Consider the following 11,322-nt stretch of genomic DNA (forward strand, 5'->3'; position numbering starts at 1 on the left):
TTTTTGATACACATGGTCTTCCCACTATGCAATGGATTCAGAAATCCATGGGGTTAATGGTGTAAAGTTGGGAGAGAAATGAAATTTTAAGCTTTGAGGTTTTAAATATCTTATTACTCTTGTGTATGTGTATGAATGTGTGTGTTTGTGTGTGTCTGCATGTGTTATTTTGTGTGAATATGTCCAAGTGCCTGTGTGTCACCCAGTGTGTTAATGTGTAATGGCATGTATGCCTATATGTGTGTCTTTGTATGTACTTGAGTATGTATACATGTGAGTTTGTTTAAGGATTTGCATGTGCGTGTTTGCAAAGGTTTGTGAACATTTGTGAGAATGTGTGGGAATTTGTACATGTGTGTATATGTCTGTGCCTGTGTGAGTGTTTATGTTTGAATGATGGCAGATGTTTACAGGGAACTCTGTACATGTGTGGGCGTATGTGAGTTTAAGTGTTTGTCTAGTGTGTGTTCATGTGTTAAAACTGTCTTATATGAGAGATTAAGTATGTGTGTGTGCATGAATTGGGAATTTTTAATATATGTATAAGTATTATGGGAGTGTGTGTTTGTGTGTGTGTGTGTGTGTGTGCATGTGTGAGTCTGTTTTTGTGTATGGATGTATGTTTGGGTTTATATTGTGTGGATATTTGTGTGTATGTCTGTGTGTATGTGTGTGTCCATATACATGTGAGAATTTTTATTTATGGGTCTCTGTGTGTCTCTGTATGTCTGTTTATGACTGTGTGTGTTTGCATTTTTGTGAGTCTATGTGTGAGAATGCTTCTCTCTCTTTCTCTCTCTGTGTGTGTGTGTGTGTGTGTGTGTGTGCACGTATGTGTGTTTGTGGGTATTGTGTGAATGTGTTTGTGTGTTTCTGTGTATTTATATATGAGTAGGTCTATGTGCATGCATGCGTGCGTGCGTGTGTGTGTGTGTATGCATGATGAGTGTGTGTGAAAATGTGTGAATGTGTGACTGTGTGTGTATGTGTGTGAGAGAGATATTAAGAGAGAGACACACCCACATACTGAAACAGAGTGGAATACCGGGAGAGTGTGGATATAGGCACAAGATTGTTTTGCTATGAATGTGGTGATCAGAGGCCATCTGATTACAAGATTTGGTTGTCTACTGCAGCCCTGTGTTCCAGAAATTAAACCCAGATTATAAAGCTTGAACATACAGATTTTTGCGCATATACTCCCCCACAGAATGCCATGAAAATCATTGGATAATGAACTAATATACAGTGGTGGCTAGATTTATCTTTTATAAATATGTATATTACAGTTCATGAAAGTAATATAAAGAAAATAACTTAATTTTTAGCTTTAAACAATGGAAAAATTTGAAGTATGCCATTATATCAGTATGAGTCTTTTAGAGACAGGGTTTCTCTGTGTAGTCCTGACTGTCCTGGAACTTGCTCTGTAGACTAGGCTGGCCTTGAACTTGCATACCCTTTTGCCTATACAATGTCACTGCCAGGCCACAATAATATATCTAATTTAGAAAGAATGTGTATCATACTTAACATTTTGATGCAAATATTTATATAAATGGTATAAATAAAATTAAAAAATAATTATAAAATGAATTAAAATAACTTTAAAATACAAACTTAAAGGAAATCTAGTGTTTGCAATACATGTGTTAATTTTAAACACAGACTGTGTATCTGTGGAATAGTGGTTAATCTCAGTTTAAATGTAATAAATGCTGTAGAATGCTGTAGCATTCTGAGGGCAGCAGTGAAAGAGAAAACAATGATGGAACCCAAATGCTTGAGAAAAAAATGCCCAGATGCAAGCGGAGAGTGAGGTAAAGAAAGTGAAAAGAGAATTGCAAAGTGGGGGAGAGCATTCAGAAAGGGGAAACTTGTGTTTGCCCGTATTTAAGATAGATGCACACAGCAGGGTTATCAGAGAACCTACAGGGGAAGACTCAAACACACTGCCCAGAGAGTCATCAGAATCTGAAAGATCCACAATGGCTAGGGTTTGTGCTTTCCTAATGGTCCTGGTGGTGATGAGCTACTGGTCAGGCTGCTGTCTAGGATGTGACCTGCCTCACACTCATAATCTCAGGAACAAGAGAGCCTTCACACTCCTGGCACAAATGAGGAGACTCTCCCCTGTCTCCTGCCTGAAGGACAGAAAGGACTTTGGATTCCCCCAGGAGAAAGTGGATGCCCAGCAGATCCAGAAGGTTCAAGCCATCTCTGTCCTGCAAGATCTGACCCAGCAGGTCCTGTCCCTCTTCACATCAAAGGAGTCATCTGCTGCTTGGAATGCAACCCTCCTAGATTCATTCTGCAATGACCTCCACCAGCAGCTCAGTGACCTCAAAGTCTGTCTTATGGAGCAGGTGGGGATGCAGGAATTTCCCTTGACCCAGGAAGACTCCCTACTGACTGTGAGGGAATACTTCCACAGGATCACTGCGTACCTGAGAGAGAAGAAACACAGCCCCTGTGCCTGGGAGGTGGTTAGAGCAGAAGTCTGGAGAGCCCTGTCTTCCTCAACCAAGCTGGTGGCAAAACTGAGAGAAGAGAAGTGAGTTGTGAAACAAAGTGTTTAGAGGACTCTCCTGGATTAGAACACTGTATCACACTTTATAAGTGCTCCCTTAAAAACTCTCATTACTTTTAGTATGAATACAATCAGCCTGCCTAGATGTTTCAGCAATATTGAAAAATTGTTTTCAATATGTAAAACCATTTTTGTATTTGAACCCATTTGAGTTTGTTTGTTTATTTGTTTATTTATTTATTTATTTACTTTTAGTGCTAGTAATATAATTTAAGGTATTTATGTCAAACCTTGCAGTCTTATATTTTAATACAGCAAGTCATAATTTGTAATTTATTTCATATTCAAATAAATTTGCTTTATAAGACACTTTGGATTAATTTATTTGCTATCTCTTTAACATTATCAAAAATTTTAAACATTAGAGTCTACACTGTAAATATTGTACAAATGCACACTTTCTAAATATCAGAGCGGAAAGACATATACACTGCACAGTATTTAGACAAGCCCTAGATACTTTCACCTACTTCTCTCTAGCATATAGTATTCTTCTGGATGGATAGACAGCTGCTGTGCAGAAGACAACCAGAGAGTCTTGCTCCTCACATTCCTTAGTCCACTTTGATCAAATATGCCTTGGATTTATTTATCATTTAATTTCCTTGATCTCATATATTTGTCATCTACTATTATCATTAATTAGTTTAGTGGTTTTAGGTTCTAAATATGAATGAGAACATGTACAACAATGCAAAACAGGTTAAAAAAATGACTACCCTGCCTATATGGCACAGAAAAGCAAGACAAGAAGAACCTGGGAATTAACCCCACTCATAGCCTCATAAACCAATCTGGGAATAAATCCAACCAGGAGAGTGAAGTGACTCCAAAATTAACCCTCTGAAACACCACTATACCTTCTCTATTTTCCTGGACCTTTCCTCTTCCTACTTTCTACTTCTCTGTTTGTTACTCTTCTTCCTCCTCCTCTTTCTTCCTCCTCTGCTTACTCCTCATTATTCTACTTTTGCTCCATCTCCTTTGAATTACTAGTTGTGCATGGTACAGCACCATCTCAAGGAGCATGGAAGCCACTCTCAGGTGCCCCGACCTGAGGTTACCTGAATCTCTTTCCTCCAGCACCAATATTTTTCCATCGTTCCTCAGCTGGAGGTGGAATTGCCTCTGTTTTCCAAGCTGATAATTCGTCTGGTGTGGTCATGTCAATTCAGTCATAGCCACTCACGTTCACATGAGTAACTATTCTGTTGTGTTCAAGAACACGGCTTTGCTGCATCATCCGCTGCCTCTGCTGTTCCAATTCTTCTATTCCCTCTTCTTCAGTGGTTCCTGAGGCCAGGAAATCAGCACTTCCTTTTCTCAGTGATCAGTTGTGAGTCTCTGTTCATTGGCAGGGAATATAAGAGTTCTGTGGTAAGGGTTGGCCAGTGCAGGAGGCCCCTCTTAGGTGTAAGTTCTAATTTCAAACCAGGTATTGTGACAGGATGAGTAGAGCACTGCTTTGTTCTTTGTTATCTTCATGGCTCCACATGTATTTTAAATATGATACTTCTGAGAGAAATATTACTCAAAGTTTTATGTGGATTGCATTGACACTGAAGATCACCTGAAAATATAGTCACTTTCCTATCTTATTAATGGCCATAGATCCTGTCCTTTTAATGTTAGTGCCTAACATTTTTGCTACTACTCTGTTATTTAGAAGACACATCAGTTCCTTTTTCAGCTTTCACTTCAATGACATCATATTCTTGGTTCAGTGGCAGAAACCGACAACAGGGTTTTCTTTTCTAGGAAAGTAGAGAAGAGACACAGAACAGAATTGAAGACTTTGACCATCAAACCAACACCTCAGGAATGATGAAAGAATAAGTGTGAAAGTACAGACAACTGAGGCACTTGTTGTCTTGTCACAATTAACTGAATATCTCTGCCATTAAATACATTGGGCATGGAAGATTAATCCCTGAATTAAATATTCAGTAAGAATTGATGGCTGAGAAATATATAGGTGTCAGTATCTTAGACTGAAACAGAAAGTGGAATTACAGATAAATGCATATCTTATACTTGATGCCTTGTATATCTGACGTATAATAGCCATATGTGTTATATATACTTATGTGTATACGTGCACACACACAGCTTTCTCTTCGATAGACTCCCAGCAGCTCTCTGCTGTCCCAGACCCCATCTTTCAGTGTCACTGTCCTTATTTACCACTCCCTGATGCAGAGGGCCCCACTGTGTGCTCCTCATTACCCAGCTCTGCTCACTCTACAAATGTGTCTATTCTTTACATCTTGATTCCTGACTGGAGTTTTTTCCTAAGACATCTAACCATCATTGAAACATGAATGAAGGAATTCAAGGTTTGAATGAAACTCTCATGTATAAGAATTTCCTCTTAATTTTAGACCTTTGACAATGTTCTTCTAACGATCTAAAGCTGACTGTTTCAACAATAAAAAAAAGAACAGGAAAAAGGAAAGAACAAAGAGAGTAAAAAGAAAGAGGAAGAAAGGAAGAAAGAGAAAGAAGGAAGGAGAGAAAGGAAGAAAGAAAGAAGAAAGGAAGGAAAGAAAGAGAGAAAGAAAAAGGAAACTAAATCGTTAGGGAAGAAGAGAGCCACCTACTGGCTTAGCCTGCAAAGACAAAACAGAATCCAATTCTGGCGAGTTTTTTTTTTTTTTTTTTTTTGTTGTTTTTTTTGTTTTTTTTTTTTTTCCAGAATTCTGTTTGCTGGCAGAATTTCTTTCACACTGAAACAGACTTTTCTCCAGAAGAACTGAATTCAGAGAGACTCCATTCTCTTCAAATTCATCTTAGAAAGGGAAATCCTCTCGGGTCCACAAGTCATGTCATGTGAGCAATGGACAAGTATGCATAAAAAGGTCTTCTGTGTCGTTTCCGTCTAGCCTTCTAAAACTGAAATTCTCTGGAGAAGGAGGGGTCTGTGTGCATTCCACTTAGTGTCTGCATGTCTGTCTGTCTGTCTGTACCCATTTATTTCTTTATGTGCTTATTTATTCACTTATTTAACTATTTATATGATGTAACATACCTTGCAGCATAATTTTGTATAGATACATTTTCCATGAATTGTTCATAATATATAAATGCAACTTGTTTTATTTGTTCATTCTTTAATTATTTAAAACAATTTTATTGTTTACACTGGCATTTTTCTGTAATGAAATTATATGCACAATCAAGCTGTCAATTATTATAGATGCATATGACATTGCATCATGTTCAGGCAATTGGATATACCTGTCTCTTGCTTCTCATCCATTCATGGTTAATTCCTAAGTCTTTCCTTTTCTCCTGTGTATCATATTCTTCTGAATGCACAGACAGCATATTGTCAAACTGTGTAAAGTGACTGGTATTTGTACAATGCACTCCCCAACCAAGTTCTCAGCTCAAAGGTGATTTATTTGACCCAGAAAGACATAGGACCAAGAATAAGAGACAAAGATAGAGGACTAGGGAAAAGCAGAAGAGATATTTGTCCTGGGGGTTTCAGGGACACAAGATATGTGTGTCTGGGTAGAAAAGAAACAATATGGCCCATAGGCAAATGGCAGTTTATAAAACTATAAGGGGGAAACCCCTGTTAGGGTAAAGTGTTAATATTGATTGTACAGCTTAACTGGGGCAGCCACAAGGGGGCCTTTGTTTGCTGGTTTTCAGTGCTTTGATAACTGGACCTTGGTAATCATGCTTAGGTGAATGAAGTAGACAAATGGACTTTGAAATGCCATGACACTCTTGACTTGTCCACTTCTTTTTTTCATGTTGTGAATATTTTTTCTTCTTAAAAAAGTACAAAAAATAAAATAACATATTTATAGTTTATAGATTTTCCCCCTCTCCCATTTACAAAACTATTAAGTTACATTTACTCTTTTTTTTTTTTTTTTTTTTTAATGTGGGAGCAGATTATACACACGAGTCTCTCCTGCTGGTTTTTCAGAAAGGGTCATTCTTAGAATTTGGCCTCTTTTCCTGTTACATTTTCGTGACTATTAAAATATGAAGGAAAATGTTTTAATTCATTTCAAACTTCCCAGGTTTCTATGCGTTGGGATGTGCCTTAGTCTTTTAGGAACCGACTTCAAGGTGACAGCACACTGTGTATTTTTCTACCAGTTCCAATTTCTAAACACCGAGGAAGTTCCAACAATGTGGAGACATAGAAGGAAATACCTGCTCCATGTGTCACCCCCCTTTTATGGATTACCAAAAAATAAAAAGTTCTATGTTTGGGTGAGATTAAACTTTTCTATCTTTCTGGAGTGCTTTTGTTCAGGACCTGATGCTTAACAAAGCTCAGTCAACCTAGCGAGCGATGAACTGCACGGAAATCCACCAGCAGACACTTCCGTACCTGACGCTATACTGCTCCTTGTGGTTTCCTATCCCTTCTTCTGGCAATGGCTATCTCATAGAGTAGGGACTCAGGACAAAGGGAGAGCCGGCTCTGACTTGTCTCTGGACCCAGAGCAGACCAGTAATTTTCCAGAGAGACTAGAGAGAAGAGCTGGTAGCCTGTTGGATTGTCTCCCTGCTCTGGAATCCTAAGCCCATCTCTAAGGTCTGCCAGTCATGTTTGCAGCTAAGTTCAAGCACTACAGCACAGGAAGCACACAGGGCGTATATTTCCAACACGGTGTTTGTCTGTCTTAGATCAGAGACCCACTAGTACCCTGGAGGGTCCCCAGGCTGCTTAGTTTGAAGGAGTGGCATTTGGAGTGCAGGGCTGGAATAGAGCAGAGCCCTGGATGCAAACCTTTGGCAACAGGAAGAAGGATAAGGAGTCTCAGACTCTTTGTGGGCTCTCAGAAAGGTGCCCTCTGCTACCCTTTGGGATCCTCTTGGTTACGGCACCTACTCCCCATCCCATTCAATTTCTCTGCAGCTTGGAAGAGCAGTAGCTGGGCTGGAGTCAGCCTCAGCTGCTGTGGGCCTCAGGGGCAGATAGAGCAAGGCAGAGGCCGGAGAGCAGAGCCTCTAGGTAAGACATTAAAGTGCTTCACAGACAAATTTAGACCTTTCCTTAAAAGCTGTTTCATTATCTAGGCCTTGGGATGGGATGTGTCTGGCTATCCAAATTAATAGTTCTCGGCCCACAGGGGCACATACCAGCCCTTAACCCTAACAGAGCTACTGACTTGTTCTTTCAAAGAGAACAGAGGTCCATGATGGGGCATGCTTTCATGACTGTTCGGTGTAAGCCGTTTTTCTCTGACCTTCCAAGGGCGAGGAGAGGACAAAACAGCCTTAGCTTTCCAGCGCCTTCCAGAGTTGGTTTCAGAAGTGCAAGGATTCCCATGCTTCCCACAGCCAGGGTGGATTCCAGAGCCAGGGTGGATAGCTTAATTCTTCCTGTCAGAAGCAAGGCAAAGAATTGTCTACTGTTCACAGCCCAGCAGAGCTGCTGGCTCAATTCACAACGCTGCAGTTAGACTTTTAAAGGAGTCACTTGCGATGAAGGGCATGCTTGTAAACTATGAGGCGCTACAGTGTCCAGGATCCCCGTGTCGGCCAAGCGGTTCTGCAGCAGGTCCCAGCGACAGGTCCCCAGCGAAAATCTCTGCAGAGATTTTGCGCACGGCTCAAGAGATGTTAGAGGAGGCACTGACAATATGTCCTTTCCAAGACAGCTCAAAGGACGAGCTTAGGCAATATTTCACCATGAGATAAAACGCCATGGCCTCAAGGGAGAGTCATGTTTGAGAGAGGGCTCTGGGAAACAAGCCCTCAGGCATGGCGTTCACCACCATCACATGACGTCCCAGAGGCCACTTCCCTAACCTCCTCTTGGATAGAGCAGAACGCTCTGAATCTCCGGTGTGTCTCCTCCAGGCCAATGGCAGTAAACATGCCCACAAACCATAGGTAAATATATTACTGCAATATTATGTACAGATTATGTACATGGTCGTCAGACATACTCTTTCTCGTGTTCCTTATTTGTTGACATAGTAGCACAAAGTCTTCCTATACGCGGCCAGTGGCTATTTGCTGAGTGTCCCTGGAGGTATTTAGCAGATTCCTCAGAGCAATCTGAAGGTTTGGGGCCCTTCTTACCTCATCCATGAAGGCTGCACCAAGCAGCATCTCATCTGGTCCATCCACTCAAGAAATGTGGAAAGGTAAGAAAAGGACACACCAGTTCCTCAGGCTCGAGATGAGAGGACTTGCTGCTGCTGCCCTTAAAGGGGAAACTCTGGAGGTCTCACATAGACCTATCAGTAACTTGCAGAGTCCTGGAGGATTCTTTGGGTAAGAATGGGCAATAAATAAGGCTCTACCAGGCTCAAAGAAATCTACTGAGGGGCTCAGGCTTCAGCTCCAGAGGGAGCAAGTGGAAGAGTGGAAGGAAGTCTGTTACTGGGCCTTGGGCCCCGCCCCCTTCCCAGCAGTCTTGTAACAGTCTTGTGAGGTGGATGAGATGGATCTCCAGGTTCTGGGGTGGCAGAAATCACATCTCTCCCAAGGAAGGAATGCACCAAAAGCTCCTTCAGGGACTCCATCAGGGTTCAGATCTCTATCAGCCTGATCTTAAAGCCTTCCACCATGCTCTCCATGTTGAGAATGAAGGTGTCCTCATTTGAATACTGCTCAATGATGTCGTCCATGTTGACCAGGATGCCCTTTTTGCTCTTCTTACAAAGCTTTGTGAGTTTCTCCACTGGCTGCCCATACTTCTCAGACAAAGAGAAGGCCCTACACTATGGGTGATTTCAGTGTCAGAGCATCAAACACATCATCGTTCTCATTCCTCACATATAAAACACTGCAAGAGCAACTTGTCCACTTCTAAACATTCTTTCAAAGTCACCATTTGCGTAGTTGGGGAAAGAATCCTGGATGGTTTGATTTTACTGTTTAGAACACATCAATTAAGCTTTGCGCAGTGGCAGTATTGTAGCCAATGAGGTTTATCCGAGGCGCGATTATTGCTAATAGAATACATCAATTATAGTCCTTCAACATGCTTACCTCATGTGAAATATTGGAGAAAGTAGGCTACAAGTATTTTTCCACTTGAGACTTGAGTGGTTTAAAGAAAAATCTATTTTTCTGCTTAAAGTAAAGTTCTCCTTATAGTATTATGTTTTCACAACAAAACTGGTTTGTGCAAACAAGGTGAAACACCATGTCAAAATATTTAGAACCTGAGCCAGTCTAAGGAGCATAGCCCTGACTTTAGAATCCCAGAGCCTCTCTTTAAGTGAGACAGACATCATGTTAACCTCAGGATGCACTGCAAATATTTATCTTGACTTTCAGAGTTGGATAATTCAGAGTTGTGACAATGACTTATAGTTAACACCACACGTTGTGCTAGAGACATGAAAAACAAACAGCACCAGAGGCTCAAGGCCATCCCCAGTCATCTGTACTGATCCCCAGTCATCTGTACTGATCCCCAGTCATCTGTACTGATCTCCACTCATCTGTACTGATCTCCAGTCATCTGTACTGATCCTCACTCATCTGTACTGATCCTCACTCATCTGTACTGATCCTCAATCATTTGTATAGATTCTCGTTCAGTTGTATTGATCTATGAGTTGTACTGATCTTCTCATCCTGTACTTTAATAGTAGAGCAATTGGATGCCCTGTAGGGGACTCTCTCCTGAGAATTGTTGACAGAGCAGTACTCAGAGGAAATAAGGAATCCATAAGGGGAGGAAGTCAGGCCCAGATGATCCAAGGAATTTCTTAGCACTGACCAACTAGCAACCAGATCACTTCGGAAGATCTGACTGACTAGAAACCAGATAAAAAACTGTATGGGATTGGTACAGAGACAGGCAGTGATAAAAATCCGTATGGTATTGGTACAGAGACAGGCAGACAGATCAGTGGAATATAATTGAAAACACAGAAATGAACCCACACAACTATGGTCACTTGATCTTTGACAAAGGAGCTAAAACCATCCTATGGAAAAAAGATAGCACTTTCAACAAATGGTGTTGGTTCAACTGGAGGTCAACATGTAGAAGATTGCAAATGGATCCACTCTTATCGCCCTGTACAAAGCTTAAGTCCAAGTGGATCAAGGACCTCCACATTAAACTAGATACACTCAAACTAATAGAAGAAAAAGTGAGGAAGAGTCTTGATCACATGGGCACTGGGGAAATTTTCCTGAATAGAACACCAATGGCTTATGCTCTAAGACCAAGAATTGACAAATAGGACCTCATAAAACTGCAAAGGTTCTGTAAGGCAAAGGACACTATCATTAGAGCAAAATGGCAACCAACAGATTAGGAAAAGATCTTTACCAATCCTACATCTGATAGAAGACTAATATCCAAAATATACAAAGAAATCAAGAAGTTAGACTCCAGAGAGCCAAATAACCCTATTAAAAATGGGGTACAGAACTAAACAAAGAATTCTCAGCTGAGGAATGTTAAATGGCTGAGAAACACCTAAAGAAATGTTCAACATCTTTAGTCATCAGGGAAATGCAAATCAAAACAACCCTGAGATTTCACCTCACACCAGTGAGAATGGCTAAGATCAAAAACTCAGGTGACAGCAGATGCTGGTGAGGATGCGGAGAAAGAGCAACACTCCTCCATTGTTGGTGGGAATGCAAAGTTTTACAACCGCTCTGGAAATCATTCTGGAGGTTTTTCAGAAAATTGTTCATTCCACTACCTGAGGACAAGCTTACCTCTCCTGGGCATATACCCAAAGATGCTCCAACATACAACAAAGACACATGCTCCACTA

The 11,322-nt window shown here is 40.8% G+C and overlaps 1 protein-coding gene and 1 pseudogene across 1 annotated transcript; both read left to right on the top strand.

Moving 5' to 3' along the window:
* The first annotated feature begins 1,988 nt into the window (after positions 1–1,988).
* On the top strand, positions 1,989–2,558 carry LOC116887946 (interferon alpha-1-like). The gene has a single exon (XM_032889401.1). The coding sequence runs from the start codon at positions 1,989–1,991 to the stop codon at positions 2,556–2,558; it is 570 nt and encodes a 189-aa protein (XP_032745292.1).
* A 6,910-nt stretch (positions 2,559–9,468) lies between these two features.
* Positions 9,469–9,619, top strand: LOC116890306 (annotated as a pseudogene).
* The last annotated feature ends 1,703 nt before the right edge of the window (positions 9,620–11,322 follow it).

This window comes from Rattus rattus, chromosome 1 (assembly GCF_011064425.1).
Source record: "Rattus rattus isolate New Zealand chromosome 1, Rrattus_CSIRO_v1, whole genome shotgun sequence".
Lineage (NCBI taxonomy): Eukaryota > Metazoa > Chordata > Mammalia > Rodentia > Muridae > Rattus > Rattus rattus.

What these genes read in the sequence shown, in the direction of transcription:
- LOC116887946 (XM_032889401.1), top strand. Translation starts at nt 1,989, where the DNA reads ATGGCTAGGGTTTGTGCTTTCCTAATGGTCCTGGTGGTGATGAGCTAC.